Source organism: Carcharhinus amblyrhynchos, unplaced genomic scaffold, assembly GCF_965287045.1.
Source record: "Carcharhinus amblyrhynchos unplaced genomic scaffold, sCarAmb.v2.hapA scaffold_560, whole genome shotgun sequence".
NCBI classification, from domain to species: domain Eukaryota; kingdom Metazoa; phylum Chordata; class Chondrichthyes; order Carcharhiniformes; family Carcharhinidae; genus Carcharhinus; species Carcharhinus amblyrhynchos.
This window is the reverse complement of record NW_027650300.1, coordinates 37570-61169: the sequence shown is the minus strand read 5'-3', so window position 1 is coordinate 61169 and position 23600 is coordinate 37570. Positions and strand designations below refer to the sequence as shown.

The 23600-nt window shown below is 46.7% G+C and overlaps 1 protein-coding gene across 2 annotated transcripts in view; it reads left to right on the top strand.

Moving 5' to 3' along the window:
• ttc33 (tetratricopeptide repeat domain 33) overlaps window positions 1–23600 on the top strand; it is a 72181-nt gene that overhangs the window by 29801 nt on the left and 18780 nt on the right. For both annotated transcript variants that reach the window (XM_080184093.1, XM_080184092.1), the window contains exon 3: window positions 11872–11953. In XM_080184093.1, the coding sequence (XP_080040219.1) occupies window positions 11872–11953 (82 nt within the window). The remainder of the gene's footprint in view (window positions 1–11871; window positions 11954–23600) is intronic.

Here is a 23600-nt window from a genome sequence, read left to right as displayed (position 1 = left end):
TGTAATTGAAAGCCTACTGATAACCATGAAACCATTGTCTGTTGTAAAAACCCATCTGGTTCACTAATATCCTGTAGGGAAGGAAATCTGCCATCCTTACCTGGGCTGGCCTACATGTGACTCCAGAGCCTCAGTAATGCGGTTTCATAGTGGTTAGCGCTGCTGCCTCACAGCCCCAAAGATCCAGGTTCAATTCCCGGCTTGGGTCACTATCTGTGAAGAGCCTGCATGTTCTCCCCGTGTCTGTGTGGGTTTCCTCTGGGAGTCCGTTTCCCCCCACAGTCTGAAAGACGTGCTGGTTAGGGTGCCAATTAATTGACCTGAACAGGTGCTTGATTGTGGCGACCAGGGGAATTTCACAGTAACTTCATTGCAGTAATGTAAGCCTTACTTGTGACTAATAAATAAACTTATTTTTTAACTGCCATCTGAAAGGAGCTGGCAAAACACTCAGTTCAGGGGAATTAGGGATGGGCAATAATGCCCACATCCCATTGATGGAATATATTTTAAATAATCCCTTTTGGGAGATAAGTGATGAGGAGTGGCAAGAGAGGAATTGTCTCTGATAGGCAGGATGTTACAAATGGTCTTTTCTAGTGATGTGTACTGGGGCCTTTTATTTATAAATGATCTTGAGAAAGGAATAGACATTTGTATATCTATCTGCAGTGGTGAGATTTGAACCCGGGTCCCCCATATCTCCGGACTACTGGTCCAGTGACAATGCCACCAGACCAGCACCTCCATCGTTACAATTCTCACTGTTGTACTGTGTGACTGTGCCTTCAAATTTAAGGCAAAATGAAAGGGATCAATGACCTGATCTGAACTTTGAGAAAAAATTAAATAGTGAGAAACTACGAACAACAAAGCAACAAAGAGTTTTGGGAGTCCACATATAGAAATCATTAAGAACGAATTAGTGATAAGAAATGAGCAGGGCCAGAGGCTGGAATATAACTGGAGGAAATGATGCTTCTGTTTCAGAGGTAATTGGGAAATAAATAAAAACAGTTGGTATTAATAAAGCTGACTGCAAACTTGTTCCTGATGTCCTTCAGGAAAGGACACCTTCTTACCCAGTCTAGGCCTGTATTATCGCAATCTCACTCCCACCTGCATGTTTCTTAACTGCCCTCTGGAGTGGCTGAACAAGTGTTGTATTGCTTATAGGAGACAGATGACAACCTTCCCGGGGCAGTTAGGGATGGGCAATAAATGCCGACTTTTTCTGTGATACACATGTTCCCAAATTGAATGAATAATCACCATTCCTGCTGCCCCTCAGCGCCAGGGACCTGGATTCAATTCCCGGCATGGATCACTGTCTGCATGGAGTTTGCACGTTCTCCTCGCGTCTGCATGGGTTTCCTCCAGGTGCTCTGGTTTCCTTCCACATTCCAGAGACGTGCTGGTTAGGGTGCATTGGCCATGCTAAATTCTCCCTCAGTGTACCCAAACAGGCACCGCAGTGTGGCAACTAGGGGATTTTCACAGTAACTTCATTGCAGTGCTAATGTAAGTCTACACATGATACAAATAAATAAATGTTTAAAAGTACAGTGCTTTAAAAGGACAGGCCAGTTTAGCAGATAATCCATAAGCTGCAAATGATTGAAAATATTTTAGGGAGTGAGGCTATTGCTTTGACCTGGCTCCTGAAATCTCTCCAGGAATCAGGAGCAAACTTTGTGTAACTGCTGCAGCTGATTGGATGGTACATGAGAGCCCATTAAAAATCTCCTGTTGTGTTGACCCAAAACCCACACACACTCTCACTTGCACGCACACACATTCACACACACTCTCACTTGCGTGCACACACGCATTCGCACACACTCTCACTTGCACGCACACACACACACATTCACACACACTCTCACTTGCACGCACGCACACTCACTTGCGCTCACACACACTTTCACTTGCGCGCACACACACTTTCACTCGCGCGCACACACACTTTCACTCGCGCGCACACACACTTTCACTCACACTGTCACTTGCACGCACACACACATTGACACACACTCTCACTTGCGCGCACACACACATTGACACACACTCTCACTTGCGTGCACACACGCATTCACACACACTCTCACTTGCGCGCACACACGCAGTCGCACACACTCTCACTTGCGCGCGCACATGCATTCACACACACTCTCACTTGCGCACACACACACTCACTTGTGTGCACACACGCATTCACACACACTTCCACTTGCGCGCGCACACACTCACTCACACTCGCTCGTGTACTCACAAACTCACGTGCTTTCACTTGTGCACTCACACTCTCGTGCGCTCGCACACTCACACACTGGGGTGCTCACACAGTTGCGCACTGACACAGCGGCCGGCCCACACACCCAGGCGGGTCCCCCACACCCCCCTCGTCCTCTTCCCCCCAAGCCATTGCCTTGCAGCCTATAAGGCTGTGAAATAGTCCGACACAGATGAGTAACCATTAAGGATTAGTACAAAGAATTCAAGAAATAAGCACAGCAGCTCAATGGAGTGGCTTCTCCTCAGGCTAGTGGCTCCTTGCCTGGATGGCCTGTTGGGTAAGCAATATCTCATTGCTGTGATTCACTTATTGGAGCTGTAGAGAGCTCAGCCCAAGTAAAGAAGTGAGTAATTTGCCTGTTGCTGAGTGAGTGCTGCTTTCTAACAGGCTCATTGGGCCACGTGGTATTAATTACCTGATTAGCACAGCTGCATCAGATGTGAAGACCAGACCAAAGAAAGCAGCAGTAATTCTCCCTGTTGTCAGGCTGACTGTAGCCACACCCTGAGCTTATCCTTCCAGGGCTTCTGCCAATCAACAAAGAATAAAGAAAATTACAGCACAGGAACATGCCCTTTGGCCCTCCAAGCCTGCACCGACCATGCTGCCCAACTTAGCTGAAACCTCCTGCTTTACCACGTTGAGCTCTCGTCTGTCCTCTGGCGGCATGAGAGTAAGCTGTCACTCTCTTGGACTCTGCTCCCTGGTACTGGGCCCATCATTAATGGGGGAGGTCTGATCCCATTCTCCCCTTCCTCACAGGGGTCAAATTCTACCCTCACCCTCCCACCTCACCTTTTTGATTTAATTTGATCTATTATTGTCAAATGTATTTACAGTGAAAAGTATTGTTTCTTGCATGTTATACAGACAAAGCATACCATTCATAGAGAACGGTGACTAGTGGAGTGCCCCGGGGTCGGTGCTGGGGCCTCAGCTATTTACCATTTATATAGATGATCTGGAGGAAGGAACCGAGTGTAAGGTGTCGAAATTTGCTGATGACACAAAGATAAGTGGAACAGCAAATTGTGCGGAGGGTGTGGAAAGTCTGCAGAGGGATCTAGATAGGCTGAGCGAGTGGGCGAGGACCTGGCAGATGGAATACAGTGTTGGCAAGTGCGAGGTTATCCACTTTGGCAGGAATAATAGTAGGAAGGACGACTACTTACAGGGCGAAAAGCTGCAGCAGGCTACGGTGCAGAGGGACCTGGGGGTCCTTGTGCATGAGTCGCAAAAACCCAGCCTACAGGTGCAGCAGGTGGTCAGGAAGGCAAGTGGAATGCTGGCCTTCGTGGCGAGGGGGATTGAATATAAAAGTAGGGAGGTCTTGCTGCAACTGTACAGGGCACTGGTGAGGCCGCAGCTGGAGTACTGTGTGCAGTTTTGGTCGCCGCACTTGCGCAAGGATATTTTGGCCTTGGAGGGAGTGCAGAGGAGGTTCACTATGCTGATACCAGAGTTGAGGGGGTTGAGCTATGAGGAGAGGCTGAATAAACTAGGCTTGTATTCATTAGAGTTTAGAAGGATGAGGGGGGGATCTTATTGAGACGTACAAGATGATGAAAGGGATGGATAGGGTAGAGATGGAGCGGTTCTTCCCGCTCAGAAAGGACAGCAGGACTAGAGGGCACAGCCTCAAGATAAGGTGTGGGGGGGGGGTGCAGTTTAGAACAGAATTGAGGGGGAACTTCTTCACTCAAAGGGTGGTGAATCTCTGGAATTCTCTGCCCGTTGAAGTGGTGGAGGCTACCTCACTAAATATATTTAAAATGCGGGTAGATAGGTTTTTGGTAGGCAAGGGGATTAAGGGTTATGGGGAGAAAGTGGGAAAGTGGAACTGAGCCACTTCAGATCAGCCATGATCTTATTGAATGGCGGGGCAGGATCGAAGGGCTAGATGGCCTACTCCTGCTCCTATTTCTTATGTTCTTATGTTCTTATGAAAGGAGAGAGTGCAGAATGTAGTGTTACAGTCATAGCTAGGGTGTAGAGAAAGATCAACTTAGTCTTACAGCAGCAGGGAAGAAGCTGTTTTTGAGTCAGTTGGTATGTGACCTTAGATTTTTGCATCTTTCTCCTGAAGGAAGAAAGTGGAAGAGAGAATGTCCGTGGAGCGTGGGTTCTTGATTCTACTGGTTGCTTTGCTGAGGCATCAGGAAGTGTAGACAGAGTCAATGGATGGAAGGCTGGTTTGCATGATGGATTGGGCTTCATTCACAACCTTTTGTACTTCCTTGTGGTCTTGGACAGAGCAGGAGCCATATCACCAGGATATAACCTGGAAGCATGCTTTCTATGGTATATTTGTAAAAGTTGGTGAGAGTCGTAGATGACATGCCAAATTTTCTTAGTCTTCTGAGAAAGTAGAGGCATTGGTGAGCTTTTTTAACTATAGTGTCAGCATGGGGGGGAACCAGGATAGATTGTTGGTGATCTGGACACCTAAAAACTTGAAGCTCTCAGCCCTTTATCCTTATCCCTGAAAGTTGGCACCCAGGTTGATAAGGTTGTTAAGATAGAGGGGAGTATGGTAGGATGAGAGAAGAATTGGCGAATGTGGACTGGGGGAGCGCGTTGGAAAGTAGGTCTGCTGAGGAGCAGTGGAGGATCTTTAAGGAGATCTTTCTTGGTGCTCAGCAGAAATTTATTCCGATGGTTAAAAAGGACAGTAGGAAGAGAGGTAATAAGCCGTGGATAACGAAGGAGGTGAAGGAAAGTGTTAAATTAAAAGCGGAGGAATTTAGAGTAGCTAAGAGCAGTGGGCGAGAAGAGGATTGGGAAAGGTTTAAATGTCAACAAAGATTGACAAAAAAGTTGATAAAGGAGGGTAGAAGAAGCTATGAAGCTGGGCTAGCACTTAATATAAAAAAGGATAGCAAGAGTTTTTATAAATATATAAAAAGGAAGAGGCTGGCTAGGGTGAACGTTGGTCCCTTAGCGGATGAGAAAGGGGACCTAGTGGTAGGGGATGGGGATATGGCTAAGGTCTTGAATAACTTTTTTGTTTCTGTCTTCACGGAGGAGGACGTGAATAATTTGCCGGGTGTTAGCGATGGAAAGGTGGTAGGACTGGAGGGTCTTAATGACATTACTGTTACTAGAGAGGTGGTACGCGACAGACTGGAGGGGCTGATTGTGGACAAGTCCCCAGGACCGGATGGAATGCATCCGAGGGTTCTGAAAGAAATGGCGGAGGTGATAGTGGATGCCTTGGTGGTTATTTTCCAGACGTCGCTGGATTCCGGGGAAGTGCCGGAGGATTGGAAAACGGCTAATGTTACGCCGTTGTTTAAGAAGGGTGCCAGGCAAAAGGCGGGGAATTACAGGCCGGTTAGTTTAACGTCTGTGGTAGGTAAAATGTTAGAATCCGTCATTAAGGAGGAAATTGCGAGGCATCTTGAAGGGAATTGCTTGATAGGGCAGACGCAACACGGTTTCATTAAAGGGAAGTCGTATCTGACAAATTTACTGGAGTTCTATGAGGATGTGTCTAGGGCGGTGGATAGAGGAGAGCCGGTGGATGTGGTCTTTCTGGATTTTCAGAAGGCGTTTGATAAGGTACCTCACAAGAGGTTACTGCAGAAGGTCAGAGGACATGGAGTTGGGGGTAGGGTGTTAGCGTGGATAGAGGATTGGTTGTCAAATAGGAGGCAGAGAGTGGGGGTCAATGGGTGCTATTCGGATTGGCGGTTGGTGACTAGTGGGGTGCCCCAGGGGTCGGTGCTGGGGCCTCAGCTATTTACCATTTATATAGATGATCTGGAGGAGGGAACCGAGTGTAGGGTGTCGAAATTTGCTGATGACACCAAGATTGGGGGAAAGGCAAATTGTGCGGAGGGTGTGGAGAGTCTGCAGAAGGATCTAGATAGGCTGGGTGAATGGGCCAGGAAATGGCAAATGGAATTTAATGTTGGCAAGTGTGAGGTGGTCCACTTTGGTAGGAAGAATGGTAGGAAGGACTATTACTTACGTGGCGAAAAACTGCAGCAGGCGACGGTGCAGAGGGACCTCGGGGTCCTTGTGCATGAGTCGCAAAAACCCAGCCTGCAGGTGCAGCAGGTGGTCAGGAAGGCGAATGGGATGCTGGCCTTCATAGCGAGGGGGATTGAATATAAAAGTAGGGAGGTCTTGCTGCAGCTGTATAGGGCATTGGTGAGGCCGCAGCTGGAGTACTGTGTGCAGTTTTGGGCGCCGCACCTGCGCAAGGATATTTTGGCCTTGGAGGGAGTGCAGAGGAGGTTTACTAGGCTGATACCGGAGTTGAGGGGGTTGAGCTACGAGGAGAGGCTGAATAAACTAGGCTTGTACTCGTTAGAGTTTAGAAGAATGAGGGGAGATCTCATTGAGACGTATAAGATGATGAATGGGATGGATAGGATAGAGGTGGAAAGACTCTTCCCGCTCAAAAAAGACAGTAGGACTAGGGGGCACAGCCTCAAGATAAAGGGGGGGCAGTTCAGAACGGAGTTGAGGAGGAACTTCTTCACTCAAAGGGTGGTGAATCTCTGGAATTCTCTGCCCGTTGAAGTGGTGGAGGCTGCCTCACTAAATATTTTTAAGAAGCGGGTTGATGGGTTTTTGATAAGAGAGGGGATTAAGGGTTATGGGGAGAGGGCGGGAAAGTGGAACTGAGCCACGACAGATCAGCCATGATCTTATTGAATGGCGGGGCAGGCTCGAAGGGCCAGATGGCCTACTCCTGCTCCTATTTCTTATGTTCTTATGTTCTTATGTAAGGCGTACGGTGTGTTAGCTTTTATTGGTAGAGGGATTGCATTTCGGAGCCGTGAGGTCATGTTGTAACTGTACAAAACTCTGGTGCGGCTGCAGTTGGATTATTGCGTACAGTTCTGGTCGCCGCATTATAAGAAAGATGTGGAAGCTTTGGAAAGGGTGCAGAGGAGGTTTACCAGGATGTTGCCTGGTATGGTGGAAAGGTCTTATGAGGAAAGGCTGAGGGACTTGAGGTTGTTTTCATCAGTGAGAAGAAGGTTACGAGGTGACCTAATTGAGGCATACAAGATGATCAGAGGATTAGATAGGGTGGACAGTGAGAGCCTTTTTCCTCGGATGGTGATGGCTAACACAAGGGGACATAGCTTTAAATTAAGGGGTGGTAATTATAGGACGGATGTCAGATGTAGGTTCTTTACTCAGAGGGTAGTAAGGGCGTGGAATGCCCTGCCTGCAGCAGTTGCGGACTTGCCAACTTTAAGGGTGTTCAAATGGTCAGTGGATAGGCATATGGATAACATTGGAATAGTTTAGGTTAGAGGGTCATTAGATTGGTTCCACTGGTCGGCGCAACATCGAGGGCCGAAGGGCCTGTATTGCACTGTAATGTTCTATGTTCTTTCTACTTCATCCCCATTGATGTAGACAGGGGCATGTTCTCCTGTACACTTCCTGAAGTTGATGACAATCCCCCTCATTTGGCATTGAGGGAGAGATTATTGTTGCCGCATCAATTCACCAGATTCTTGTCACATTCCTGTCTCTTCATTGTTTGAGATCCTTCCTTTTCCCCTCTTTGTCCATGAAGTCAGTTATCATCACTTGACTGACTAGTGAGCAGGTGACATCTCGTTTCTCTAACTGCCTGCAGCCAGATCATCTGTCTGCCAGACCGACTGAGGTAACTGGGACCCCATGGTGTGACGTAGACTGAGCATTTGTGGTCACACACAGTTCCTGTTTGCTTTATTTACAGTACTTGTAGATCACGCGAGAGACAGGCTCCTTCGTTTACCCTCTTGGCTAGCTGCCTAATAGCTAATTAGTTTTGCTAAATCCAAACAGTGTATGACACACAAGTATCTATTGACACAGTGACTTTATACCAATGAGTCAACAACAAACCTTCCTAACTAAATAAAGAAAATTAAAATATTTCTTTGCCAGATGTTCCCCGACACTACCCTTGCTGTGAACTCTCTTACAGTTGAATTGTTGCATAAACATCCGCATCCCATAAATGGATTAAAAAAATCTTCGATTTCAGTAGCGGCTTCTTCGAGTACTTCACACGAGCATCGTCAAATAAGATTTGGCATTGAGGAACATACAGAGACAGGCAACAAGAGCACCTAAGCAAAAATCAGATGTTTAACCGACATTTTAAAGGAGGAGAGAGAGGCTGAATGGTTTATGGAGAATTTTGGCGTTTAGGCCCTTGGCCTCTAAAGGCAGTCACCAGTGTTAAACTAAAGGATATGAGGATCATACAAGATACTTTCTCTTTCTGTGGAACATGGGTATTGTTACATTGTCAATCACATGGTCTATATTGCAGAAGACCAGAAAGTTTGTGCAGAATGGAACATTTGATCCACTAGGATCATAGAATGGTTACAGCAGAGAAGGAGGCCATTCAGACTATCATCTTCGTGCCAGTTCTCGACAAGAACAGCTCAGTCCATCCTACTTCCCTGTCCAATCCCCATGGCCCTGTAGATTTTTATTTTCTTCAGGTGCTTGTCCAATTTTCTCTTGAATGACAGGCTTTAATTTGTCTCCACCACACTCTCAGACAGTGCATTCCAGATCCTCACCACTTGCTGTGTGAATCTGTCTCCACCACACTCTCAGACAGTACATTCCAGATCCTCACCACTTGCTGTGTGAATCTGTCTCCACCACACTCTCAGACAGTACATTCCAGATCCTCACCACTTGCTGTGTGAATCTGTCTCCACCACACTGTCAGACAGTACATTCCAGATCCTCACCACTTGCTGTGTGAATCTGTCTCCACCACACTGTCAGACAGTACATTCCAGATCCTAACCACTCGCTGTGTGAATCTGTCTCCACTACACTGTCAGTACATTCCAGACCCTAACCACTAGCTGCATAAAAAAGCTTTTTCTCATGTCGTTGTGGGTTCTTTTGCCGATCACTTTAAGTTTATGTCTTGGTTCTTAGCCCTTCAGCCAATAGGGACAGTTTCTTTGCTGCCTCATGGTTTTGAATACTTACCAAATCTGCTGTCAACCTTTCCTTAATCTAGGAGAACAAGCTCAGTTCCCCTGTTGATCCACTTAACTGAATTTCCTTATCCCTGGAACCAATCTTGTAAATCTTTTCTGCTTCTTTCTAAAGCCTTCATATTGGTGGGCACAGTGGTTGGCACTGCTGTCTCACAGCGCCAGGGACCTGGGTTTAATTCTGGCCGAGGGTCACTATTTTTTGGAGTTTGCACATTTTCCCCGTGTCTGCATGGATTTCCTTTAGGTGCTGTGGTTTCCTCTCTCAGTCATAAAGACATGCTGTTTAGGTGCATTGACCTGAACAGGCACCAGACTGTGGGGACAAGGGGAATTTTACAGTCACTTCATTGCAATGTTAATGTCAGCCTTACTTTTGACTAATAAATAAACTTTAACTTTAACTTTGCCCTTTTCAAAGTGTGGTGCCCAGAACAGGAAGCAATACTCCACTTAAGGTCAAACCAGTGTTTTATACAGATTTATCAGAAGCTCTTTGATCCTGCACTATATTTCTCTGTTTGTAAAACCCAAAATGTCATGCTTTTTTAACCACTTCCTCAGCCAGCTCTGCCCTTTCCAGTGATTCACACACACATACGTCCAGGTCCTTGTGCTCCTGCACCTTCTTAGATTGTATCCTCTATTTTATATTCCTTTTAATTTTTCCTACCGCAATGAATCACTTCATATTTCCTCGCACTGAACGTCATCTGCTATGTGTCTGCCACTCCAATAGCCTGTCTGTATCCTCTTGAAGTCTATCACTGTCCTCCTCACAGTTCACAACACTTCCAAGTTTTATAATGTCTACAGTGGCCCAAATACTAACTGCTCAGAGACTACAGTTTGTACCTTCTGAACAACAACTGTTCATCGTTATCGTCTATTTTTGCAACCTTTATTTGTCAGGCGCGGGGGGGTGATTCTCCCAGTGGGGTGGGAGATATCAGCGGAAGGCTGTTTCGCTTCCTGCTGGACGTCATGATATCGCAGCCGAAGATTTCCATTTCATTAGTCGGCCCGGACTGAAGTCCCCCCACCCCGCCACATGGGTGTGATACACTCCAGCGGGGTTTACCACTGCTCCCCACGAGCAGAACAGGAGGCCAACCCCGCTGGAGCAAAGAGAGGTCATTGAGGTCCCCCCAAGTGGTTGGGAGTAAGGGGGCATGCCCCTTGGGCAGTGCCATCCTGGCCCTCTGACACTGCCCACTGGATATGGATAGTGCCAAGGGGGCAGGGCTTACTGGGATGCGATCGGTGGAGGTTGGGTGTCCCGCTGCAGATCGCAGGCATAGGGACGGAAGAACTGATCGCGTCTGGGTGGGGGAGTGAGGGTGGGGCATGTCAGGGAGGATCGGGGTTGCCGGGGAGGGAGTGCACGGGGGGTTTCACAAGGCCAGTGATTGGGTGGGGGACTAGAGCACATGTACCGATCTCAGCGCTGACAGGTCAGTCCATGAGCAATGGCCTACTCAGCGCTGTGCTGCCGGCCTGTCCAGCGGGAATAGGTCCCATCCACTGATTTCCAGAGTGAATCCCACTGTATCACTTTGCACTGCAGAGTGCTGGAGATTCATTCCAGGAATCATGCCAAAAGAAAACTGCGGGATTTACTCCCATTTTCCTGCAAATTGGGGGATGAGAATTTTTTTGGGAGACTCCCAGTCATTGTGTTTATAAAATCCTACTTGATATCGAAGGAATGGGAAGTGGAGTTTGACAATGTAGAAATCAGACCTTACTGTTTAAGTATATGCTTTTGGAGAGATTAACAAACTAGTTACATAGAATTACATAATACTTATGACACAAGCAGGCCATTCGGCCCGATTACTCTATGCTTATGAATGCTGTGCTTCACACAAGTCTGCTCCCATCCTTCTTGCCTAACTCTATCAGTGTTGCTTCTACTTCTTTCTCCTGCATGCATTCACCCAGCTTCCCCTTAAATGCAGCTGTGCTGTTTGCCCCAGTTATTGGCTGTGGTAGCTGGTTCCACATTCTCACCACTCTCTGGGTAAAGAGCTTCTCCTGAATTTTCCTTTCGAATATATTGGTTTGAGCCAATTTTCCCATTCTGCACTAGAGATCAGCGACATTGCTGGACTCCAAAAGTCTGCACTATTCCAGGCATGGCCTGGTCACACAATCCACAAAATAATGTCTCACAGTTGTTTGGATATAGGGATGCACGGTGGCACAGTGGTTAGCACTGCTGCCTCACAGCGCTAGGGACCTGGGTTCAATTCCCAGCTTGGGTCACTGTCTGTGCGGAGTCTGCACATTCTCTTCGTGTCTGCCTGGGTTTCCTCCAACACTCCAAAAGATGTGCTGGTTAGGCGGATTGGCCATGCTAAATTCTCCCTCAGTGTACCCAAACTGGTGCCAGAGTGTGGTGACTAGGGGATTTTCACAGTAACTTCATTGCATTTCTAATGTAAACCTACTTGTGACTAATAAATCAAGTTAAGCTGGATGTGGAGAGGAGTCCCCCCGGCTGATTCTGTGTAAATGTCTCTCTTCTTCCTGCGCTGAGCTTGGCGATGGGTGATAAAGGCAGGATTCTTCTCTTTGTCACAGGTACTGGGAGGCGATTGGTCGGTGGGATGAAGCTATTCAGCTGACACCGGACTGTGCCGCACTCTACGAGATGAAAGCGCAGGTATTAACGTCAGACTCCCAGCTTTAACTCGCTCCCCTCTCACTTTTTAGTTTGATATCTGTTTCATGTGGTAATGAGTACATAACATATTCTCTCCAAGCCAAGAAAATGCCAAAAGCCCAACATTTCTGCTTCATTACAGCTGACCACTCACCTGTCCAATGCTTTCTCACTCCAGAAAGACATTTCACTGTTCCCTGACCTCAGTCACACTGGCTGCTTGATGTTAGCTGTGGCGCAGTGAGTAATGTTCCCACCTCGGAGTCAGAAGCCTGTATATTCAGGTCGCACTGCAGAGACCTGAGCATTGCAGAGGCTGACAGTCTCGTACACTTCCAGGAGAATGTCACATTGCCAGCAGTTTTTCAGAAGAAACATTAAGCTGAGGTCCTGTCTGCCCTCTGAGGTGAACTGAAAGGATGTTGTGGCACTGCCACTGTCACAGCAGCATGGTTTTATATGAGGAAGGTCATGTCTTACCAACTTGATTGGGTTTTTTGAAGAGATGGTAAAGATAATTGATGAGGGAAGGGCTGTGGATGTAGTTTATATGAATTTTAGTAAGGTGTTTGACAAGGTCCCCCATGGCAGACTGGTACAAAAACTAAAATCACATGGGATTCGGGGCAGGCCAGCTAGATGGATACAGAACTGGCTTGATCACAGGAGATGGAGAGAGTAGTGGTGGAAGGGTGTTTTTCAGATCTGTAGCTAGTGGAGTTCCACAGGGATCAGTGCTGGGACCTCTTTCGTTTGTAGGATATATAAATGATCTGGAGGAAAATGTAGGGGGTCTGATTAGTAAGCTTGTGGATGACACAAAGATTGGTGGAGTTGCTGATGATGCTGAGGATTGTCAGAGGATACAACAGGATATCGATAGATTGGGGACTTGGGCACAGAAATGGCAGATGGAGTTTAATCCAGACAAATGAGAGATGATGCATTTTGGAGAATCAAATTTAGGTGTGAATTATACTGTAAATGGCAGAACCCTTAGGAACATTAACATACAGAGGGATCTGAGTGTGCAGGTTCCCTAAAAGTGACAAAACGGGTGGCCAAGGTAATTAAGAAGGCATATGGCATGCTTACCTTCCTAAGAACATAAGAAATAGGAGCAGGAGTAGGCCATCTAGCCCTTTGAGCCTGTCCCGCTATTCAATAAGATCATGGCTGATCTGATGTGGATCAGTTCCACTTTCCTGCTTTCTCCCCATAACCCTTAATTCCCTTGTCTATCAGAAACCTATCTACCCGTGACTTAAATATATTTAGCGAGGTAGCCTCCACCACTTCAATGGGCAGAGAATTCCAGAGATTCACCACCCTTTGAATGAAGAAGTTCCTCCTCAACTCCGATCTAAACTGCCCACCCCTCATGTTGAGGCTGTGTCCTCTAGTCCTGCTATCCTTTCTAAGTGGGACGAATCTCTTTACCTCTACCCTATCCACCCCCTTCATTATCTTATATGTCTCTATAAGATCCCCCCATATCCTTCTAAACTCCAATGAGTATAGACCCAGTCTATTTAGCCTCTCTTCATAGTCCAACCCCCTCATCTCCGGTATTAGCCTAGTGAACTTTCTCTGCACTCCCTCATTAGCCAGGGCATTGAGTACAAGAGTTGGGAAATCATGTTGCAGCTTTATAAAACCTTGGTTAGGCCGCATTTGGAGTATTGCGTGCAGTTCAGGTCACCAGCATGAGATGGATGTTTTGGAGAGAGTGCAAAGAAGATTCACCAGAATGTTGCCTGGTCTCGAGGGTGTTGGCTATGAGGAGAGGTTGAATAAACTAGGATTGTTTTCACTGGAAAGATGGAAGCTGAGGGGAGACCTGATAGAGGACTACAAAATTATGAGAGGCAGAGACAGGGTGGATAGTCAGAGGTTTTTTCCAATTACAAGGGCACAGGTTAAGGTGAGAGGAGGAAAGTTCAGGGGAGAATGTGCGGGGGATGTTTTTCATGCAGAGAGTAGTGTGTACCTGAAATGCGGTGCCAGAGGAGGCGATGGAAGCAGGCACATTAACAACATTTACGAGGCATCTAGATGGCTACATGAATAGGGAGGGAATATAGACATATGGACCTAGTGAGGCAGAAGATTTTTTTTTCAGTTTAGTTAGGGCATCATGATCAGCACAGGCAGGGAGAGCCAAAGAGTCTGTTCCTGTACTGTACTGTTTTATGTTCTTTGTACTATTTGATCTACTCAACCGAGATAACACTGCACTTGATCTATTAATGAATTCACTGTACACACAGTGTGTTACCCTGACTCCACTACTGAAGTATTTCATTGGCAATGTAGAGCTTTGGAATGTCCTGAAACTGTAATCAGTGCTGTAAAGGTGTCCCAGCTCCTGACTCTATCCTTCTGCCTGGTTGTTTGAGATTAAACCAGTCTGTTTGTAATCTTGCTGCCACTTGTGATTCTGACATGCATTTCTAACCCTATTTGTGCCAGCGCTAAGATCACCTGTTCCTGCTGCCAAAACTCACCCCAGTCTCAGCTCATCTACTGCTGAAACTATTGGGGCTGTTTTTGGGCAGTTTTTTTGGGAGTGTTTTTCTTGAAGAATTCTGAGAGAATTGAGATATTCACAATCCTGAGGGGTAGAGACAGGTGCAAGAGTGAGAAATTGTTCCCACTCAAGAATCTTAGAGGGCACAGATTCAAAATAATGAGAAACAGGAGTAAAATTGATGGGAGGAGGTTTTCTTTCACCTGGAGGGTAATTGGAGTCCGGAACAAACTTCCTGACAGGGTGGTGAGGACAGAATTGATCCAGGTATTCAAAAGGAAATTGGATTGTTAGCTGGAAAGAGACAAAGTGCAAGGTAACAGGAATGTGGCAGGCAAATGGGATGAGAGCCAGTGCAGACCCGATGGGCTGAATGGCCTCCTTCTGCACAGTCACGATTCTTTGAGCCCTTTATTCTTGTCTCATTACTATTCAAACACATTGCTTGCTGGTCTCCCTCATTTACCCTCTGTAAACTTGAAGTCACCTGCCACTGTCTTAACTCTCAAAAAGTCCTGTTTGCCTTATCACCCCAGTGCCCTAACATGTAGCTCCCATTTGAGCAGCATCTGATCTTAAAATTCTCATCTATGTTTTCAGACACCTCCTTGGCCTTGTCTCTCGCTATCTCTGTAATCTCCCACAATCCCACAACCCTCTCAGATATCTGCTTTCCTCTAATTCTGGTTTCTTGTCTATTCTCCTTGTAATCATTCCACCGTTATTGGCCATGCCATCTTCACTTTCCTGGAATCACACCCCCCCCTCCCCCCCTCACCCTCCAAAACCTCTCCACCACTCTACCCGGCAGCATGGTGACACAGTGTTTAGCACTGCTGCCTCGATGGACTTACTTTGCATTAAGTTGATCTTTCTCTACACCCTAGCTATGATTGTAACACTACATTCTGTACTCACACCTTTCCTTTTCTATGAATGGTATGCTTTGTCTGTATAGCGTGCAAGAAACAATACTTTTCACTGTATATGAATGCATGTGACAATAATAAATCAAAATCAAATCAGTGCCAGGGACCCGGGTTCAATTCCCAACTTGGGTCATTGTTTGTGTGGTGTTTGCAGGTTCTCCCCGTGTCTGCGTGGGTTTCCTCCGGGTGCTCCAATTTCTCCCCACAGTCCGATAGACATGCTGGTTAAGTGCATTGCCGTGCTAAATTCTCCCTCAACGTACCCAAATAGGCGCCAGAGGGTGGGAACTAGGGGATTTTCACAGTAACTTCATTGCAGTGTTAATGTAAGCCTACTTGTGACACTGATAATTAAACTACACTCGTTTTCCTCCTACAAGGACACTTGTTAAAGCCTATCCCATTGACCAAGCTAATGTCTCCTTAGGTAGCTTGGTACCAAACTTCTTTTGCAATACTCTTGTGAAATACCTAGGGATGTTTTATCGCATTCAGGGCTATTATAAGAAGAAGAAGTTGTTATATAAATGTAAATCCAACTCCTTTTCTTTCTTTGCCCCAGGGAACTTAGTCCATAATCCAGTTACCCTTTGGCTGGAAGGTTTCCCCATGGCTAATCTAGAAGGACCATGGTGCTCAGTAACAGAGTAGATAGAATGCTACCTATATGGATTGCCAGAGAAGCTAGGTGAGGTTCTGCACAATGGGGACATACTGAACTGGCACTGATGGGTTGAAAGGGAAGCAGTGGAGCTGGGATGTAATAAATGGCGTTCCCAGCTTACTGTACTGAACTTTTAACCAGAAATGTAGGGAAGTTGCTAAATGGCAGTTAATCTGGAAACACAGCAAAGAGTGTCAGTGAGAGCAGGAAGCTACAAGAAGGGGAAGTCAGGCTGAGAGTCCATGAATTGGAGTGTATCTTCAACAGCGAGAAAGCAGAGTAAATCACTACAGAACTGATGCATGGGTCTGAATCCTGATCACAATGAATAGGGAATATTGGGTTTCATTTTGAGGCGGGGGAAGCTGGATTGCAAAGGGGAGGAGTGGACTGGATGCTTTATTGTGTCCCTCTATCTCATAAAATGACCTGTACTTGAAGGGGGGGCAGTGATATTGTCACTGAGCTAGTAATCTAGAGATGCAGGGTAATACTCTGGGACCCAGGTTTCAATCCCACCATGGAAATTGATGAAATTTGAGTTCAATAACATTCTGGAATTAAAAGTCTACTGATGATTGTGAAACCATTTTCGACTGTTGTAAAAATCCATCTGGGTCACTAACGTCCTTTAAGGAAGGAAATCTGCTGTCCTTACCTGGTCTGGCCTACACCTGACTCCAGAGTCTCAGCAATGTGGGTTGACTTTTAATTGAAATGGTTGTAGAAGCCATGTTGTTCAAGGGCAATTAGGGATGGGCAACAAATGTTGGCCTTACCAGTGACACACATATCCCATGAATAAATAATTTTTAAAAACTACTTTTCCTGGGAGTGTTTGATGGGGACAGTGTAGAGGGAGCTTTACTCTGTATCTAACCCCGTGCTGTACCTGCCCTGGGAGTGTTTGATGGGGGGACAGTGTAGAGGGAGCTTTACTCTGTATCTAACCCCGTGCTGTACCTGCCCTGGGAGTGTTTGATGGGGGACAGTGTAGAGGGAGCTTTATTCTGTATCTAACCCCGTGCTGTACCTGTCCTGGGAGTGTTTGATGGGGACAGTGTAGAGGGAGCTTTACTCTGTATCTAACCCCGTGCTGTACCTGTCCTGGGAGTGTTTGATGGGGGACAGTGTAGAGGGAGCTTTACTCTGTATCTAACCCCGTGTTGTGTCAGTCCTGGGAGTGTTTGATGGGGACAGTGTAGAGGGAGCTTTACTGTGTATCTAACCCCGTGCTGTACCTGTCCTGGGAGTGTTTGATGGGGGGACAGTGTAGAGGGTTCTTTACTCTGTATCTAACCCTGTGCTGTACCTGTCCTGGGAGTGTTTGATGGGGACAGTGTAGAGGGAGCTTTCTCTTTTTGTTCACCGTTGATTGCTCCATTCACAGTTCCCCAGTCATTGAATCTGTCCATTCCCACATGCAAGCAGCGTTCTGACTTGGTCTGCCAAGTAACATTAATTCCAGGCAACAAATCTGACCATCTCCCTCCAATAATCAAAGGAATTGCTATCACTGAATTATCCTACTATCAATATCCTGAGCGTTGCTAATGACCAAAAGCTGTAATGGACTAGTCATATAAATACTGTGGCTATAAAAGGCTACAAGAGAGTAACTCACCTCCTTACTCATACAAACGTAGAAAATTAGAGTGGGATTCGGCTACTCATTGTGATCATGGCTGACCATCTAATTCCATAACCTGTTCCTGCTTCCCCCCTCCCCCATTTCCATTGATCCCATTATCCCAAATGCTATATCTGCCCCCTTCTCAAAAACAAACAATATTTTGCCTCAGCTGTTTTCTGTGGTAGCGAATTCCACATGCTGACTATTCACAGCACTGTTGCCCCTCACTGAGAAGGGCAAGGGCAGCAGATACCTGGGGACACCACCACCTTTACTGACCCTCTGACAGTGCGGCACTCCCTCAGTACTGACCCTCTAACAGTGCGGCACTCCCTCAGCACTGACCCTCTGACAGTGCGGCACTCCCTCAGCACTGACCCTCTGACAGTGCGGCACTCCCTCAGTACTGACCCTCTGACAGTGCGGCACTCCCTCAGTACTGACCCTCTGACAGTGTGGCACTCCCTCAGTACTGACCCTCTGACAGTGCGGCACTCCCTCAGTACTGACCCTCTGACAGTGCGGCACTCCCTCAGTACTGACCCTCTGACAGTGCGGCACTCCCTCAGTACTGACCCTCTGACAGTGCGGCACTCCCTCAGTACTGACCCTCTGAGCATGTGCCAGTTTCATAGCACAGTCTTGATATTGTTTCGAAGACTCTGAGCTCAATGACTTGGCTTACTGACTCGGGGGAGATTTGATCACCGCAGACAGGACCTAACAACAGTGAATGCTTGGCATTTTAAACCTCTGATGGAAGGAACAGTTGTGGGAAATGAAGAATGTGTTAACTAATTGCACCAGAATAAAGCAGTTACTGGAAAATCTTTAAGTGCTTTTTCAGATGCTTGTCTCTTGTGTCCTTTTCCAAGTGAAACAATGCCGGAATTGGGCAGCATTTCTGCTCACAATCACGCTTTTTAACAGGATACATCTAGTGTTCTTGCACCTAGTGTAAACATAAGAACATAAGAAATAGGAGCAGGAGTAGGCCATCTAGCCCTTCGAGCTTGCCCCGCCATTCAATAAGATCATGGCTGATCTGTCGTGGCTCAGTTCCACTTTCCCGCCCTCTCCCCATAACTCTTAATCCCCTCTCTTATCAAAAACCCATCAACCCGCGTCTTAAAAATATTTAGCGAGGCAGCCTCCACCACTTCAACGGGCAGAGAATTCCAGAGATTCACCACCCTTTGAGTGAAGAAGTTCCTCCTCAACTCCGTTCTAAACTGCCCCCCCTTTATCTTGAGGCTGTGCCCCCTAGTCCTACTGTCTTTTTTGAGTGGGAAGAGTCTCTCCACCTCTATCCTGTCCATCCCATTCATCATCTTATACGTCTCAATGAGATCTCCCCTCATTCTTCTAAACTCTAACGAGTACAAGCCTAGTTTATTCAGCCTCTCCTCATAGCTCAACCCCCTCAACTCCGGTATCAGCCTAGTAAACCTCCTCTGCACTCCCTCCAGGGCCAAAATATCTTTGCGCAGGTGCAGCGCCCAAAACTGCACACAGTACTCCAGCTGCGGCCTCACCAATGCCCTATACAGCTGCAGCAAGACCTCCCTACTTTTATATTCAATCCCCCTCGCTATGAAGGCCAGCATCCCATTCGCCTTCCTGACCACCTGCTGTACCTGCAGGCTGGGTTTTTGCGACTCATGCACAAGGACCCCGAGTTCCCTCTGTACAATACCTAGAATAAACAATACCTAGAAACGAGAATTGGATGGTGAGAGAGTGAGGGTTTGTACCCTCTGATCTCTGTCAGCTTTTATATGTCAGCTGATGCTATCTGTCTCTGCCTCAGCGCTATCACTCTCACCCCCATGACCGTGTCTCTGACATCCAGCATCATGTGACCAGAAATTTCCTGCAACTAAATGTTGGAAAGACCAAAGCCATTGTCTTCAGTCCCCAGATAATCCATCTTCCCTCAGCTCCAAGTTAATTCTTTTCCGTGGCAGCTGTCTGGAGCTGTATCCGACAGTTTACAATATTCATGATATATTTTGCCCCCGATTAACTTGCCGCCATAGCGTTGCAGGATCATTAACCATGCCTATTTCCGCCTCAGTAACGTTACTCTCCGCATCAGTAACGTTACTCTCCGCCTCAGTAACGTTACTCTCTCATTGATTGCTAAAAGCCTCAATCATGCCTTTATTATCTTTACACTTGTCTATTCTAACACATTCCTGGCTGCCTTCCAATGTTTGTCGCTCGATGAACTTGAGGCCATCCAAAACTCTGCTGCCCTGTGCTGGTTTTCACTGTCTCTTGTTCCCCCATCACACACACACGCTGACAGTTCACACTGGCAGCAAGAATAAAAAGCTGAGGATTACTTCACCAGCGAATAGCTGCAGAATGCTGAGGTTCAGAGGGACCTGGGTGTTCTAGCAGAACGTCAGTATGAAGCTGCAGCAAATAATTAAGACTAACATAATACTATCTGTTATTAGAGGAATTGAACATGCTATACTGGACATTGGTGAGACCACATCGCAAATATTGTTGGCAGTTTTGTTCACCTTCAGTCTGGTTGTGATGAAAAGTCACCCAGACTTGAAGTATTAGCACTTATTCTCTTTCCCCAGACACTGTCAAAGCTGGTGGGATTTTGCAGCATTTTTGTTTTTATTGTAGATAGATTCCTTTTGGGTAAAGGGGGTGGGGCGCGGGTGAAAGGCTATCGGAGGTAGGTGAGAATGCGGAATTTGAAACACAAGCGGATCAGCCATGATCTCTTTGAATAACGGAGCAGGCTTGAGGGGCCGAATGGTCTCCTCCTGCTCTCTGTTCAGAAGATTCATAAACAGGAGGGTCAGGAAGCAGATTTGGGGAGATTGCGGGGGGGACCTGTTACAGTGTGGAATGTATTGGCTGCAAGGATGATAATGAAAGATCCTGCAGAGTGTGAGCAGGGATATAGACTTCACTCAGACCATGGGTCCGAATTAGGGATGGACTTTAGATAAAAGCAAATTACAGCGAATACTGGCAACTGAAACCAAAAGAGAAAATGCTGGAAAATCTCAGCAGGTCTGGCAGCATCTTTCTACGTCCTTTAGCTTTGACAAAGGGTCATCTGGACTCAAAACATCAGCTCTTTTCTCTCTTTACAGATGCTGCCAGACCCGCTGAGATTTTCCAGCATTTTCTCTCTCAACTCAGGGGCGGACTTTAATGAGCTGCTCTCAGTCTATGACATAACGCAGTTGGGATTGAATCAGTGATTGCTGATGTCTGTACTATTCCTGTCCTTAGATTGGTTTTTAACATCCCAGTATAATTAATTTGAAATGAGAAAGCAGATAGCAGCCGGAATTACGGAAATGGAAATAATTTCCTTTGCCTGCCAATGTTGCTGGGTGTTATGTTTGGTTATTGGTCTGTTAGTTATCCTGCAGCCTCCCTCCCCACACAGGGAGAGCTCTCTGAGCAGCCTGGATCTGATAGTACACCAACCAGAGGGAATTTTAACTCCAGCACCATGAAAGAATGACAATCTAAAACAAGAGCCAGGCAACCTTTTTCATCTGGAAAGGGGGGATGTAATCATTTAAGGATACTGAAACAAAGAGGATAAATTAAACCTTTTAGAATCATAGAGTCACAGCGGTTTACAGCAAAGAAACAGGCCCTTCGGTCCAACCTGTCCATGCCATCCTTTTTGTAACCACTAAGCTAATCCCAGTTGCCCGCGTTTGGCCCATATCCCTCTGTAGCCATCTTATTCATGTAACTGTCTAAATGCTTTTTAAAAGACAAAGTTGTATCCGTCTCTACTACTCTCTCTGGCAGCTCGTTCCAGACACTCACCACCCTCTGTGTGAACAAACTGTCTCTCTGGACACTCTTGTCTCTCTCCCCTCTCACCTTAAACCTATGCCCTTTAGTTTTAGACTCCTCTAACTTTGGGAAAAGATATTGACTATCTAGCTAAGTTGTACCCCATAGATCAGCTAGATGGTCAATAGAGAGGCGGAGGGTGAGGGGAGGGACCGAGGAGCAGGGGTGGGAGGAGGGACTGGGGCAGGGGTAGTGGGTGTTAAGGATGTTTTCTTTGGCTAACCGTGATGTGGAAATGTCAGTGGCTGTTTGAATATCCTGATGGAAGTAGGCACATTTCAAACTGGAAAGAGTCAGGGGAGAGAACAGTTAACATTCCCACAACACAATCCCTGCCCTGGGCTAGTGACAACATCAACATAATATAACCTACATCAAAACTGATGGAGAGTCACTCAGTCTGGAAACATTAGCTGTTTCTCTCTCCACAGCTGCTGTCAGATGTGCTGAGATTTTCCAACATTTCCTGAAAATGTTGTAAAGATGTTGGATCAGAATACTCCTGTTCTTTGCATAACGCTGTGGGATGCTTCCATTCAACTCCAAACGAGAGAGAATCTAAACATCTCCCCTTGACGTTCAATGGCATTATACCAGGGGCGGCATGGCGGTACAGTGGTTAGCGTTGCTGTCTCACAGTGCCAGGGACACAGTTCGATTCCCGGCTTGAGTCACTGTCTGTGTAAAGTCTGCACGTTCTCCCTGTGTCTGCATGAGTTTCCTCTGGGTGCTCGGGTTTCCTCCCACACTCCAAAGATGTGCGGATTAGGTGGATTGGCCATGCTAAATTGCCCCTTGGTGTCGGGGGGGCCAGCTAGAGTAAATACATGGGGTTATGGGGATAAGGCCTGGGTGGGTTTGTGGCCGGTGCAGACTCAATGGGCTGAATGGCCTTCTTCTGCACAGTAGGATTCAGTGATTCTATAAATCCCCACTATCAACATCCTGGGGGTTAGCATTGACCAGAAACTGAACTGGCCTAGCCATATAAACACAGTGGCTACAAGAGCAGGTCAGAGGCTAGAAATGCTCTGGTCAGTAACTCACCTCCTGACTCCCCAAAGTCTGTCCACCGTCTACAAGGCATAAGCATGGCAAGGGAGAGGAATCATTGACCTGGTGCTTCTCCTGTCTCTGGATTCCTTTAGTCCTCTCCACCATCTCCAATCTGAGTAAATTCTCCTTCAAATGCACTTCAAAAATAACAAGATCTTTTTTTCTTCCCTCACAACACTTTGCACTAATGCCCTAGACCCAGGAAAAACTCTTACTCCTAGGAATTTAATGTGAGTAGACAAATTCTGAAACACTGCCTTTGGGGAGGGGTGGAAAAAGAGGTAAATAAACCTACAAAGCACTTTGAAGGGAACAGCCTTCCTCTGTTTGCTCCAAGTGTTTCCCCCACATTCACCAGTGCTGGTGGATGGCAGAGGCACAGATACACTCTTTGCCTCCAGGCTCAGTCTTCAGACACGAACGGTGGATGATGGGGGCACCTGAGATCAACAGTGAGGCAACGATTTACGGGTGATGAAGACTGGCTGTGCAGCAGTTTTTGGGGAAGGGAGAAGGTCGTCCTTGTCTTCTGCCACTGTCTGACCACCCTGGCCCTGGACCCTGCCTGCTATCGTGCCGTTTAAGATTATATTTATGCTTGATTATTTACTGTGCTCTCATTTTTAACAATCTTTACTGGAGAAGATTGATGGTGAGGTTAGAGCTGACAAGAGTGAGAATTCTTAAACATCACACTCATCATAATGACAGCACAGTGGTTAGCACAGCTGCCTCACAGAGCCAGGGACCCAGATTCAATTTCTGGCTTGGGTCACTGTGCGGAGTCTGCACGTTCTCCCCAGGTCTGAGTGGGTTTCCTCCGGGTCTCTGGTTTCCTCTGAAAGGCGTGCTGGTTAAGTGCATTGGCCGTGCTAAATTCTCCCTCAGTGTACCTGAACAGGCGCCAGAGTGTGGTGACTAGGGGATTTTCACAGTAACTTAATTACAGTGTTAATGTAAACCTACTTGTGATACTAATA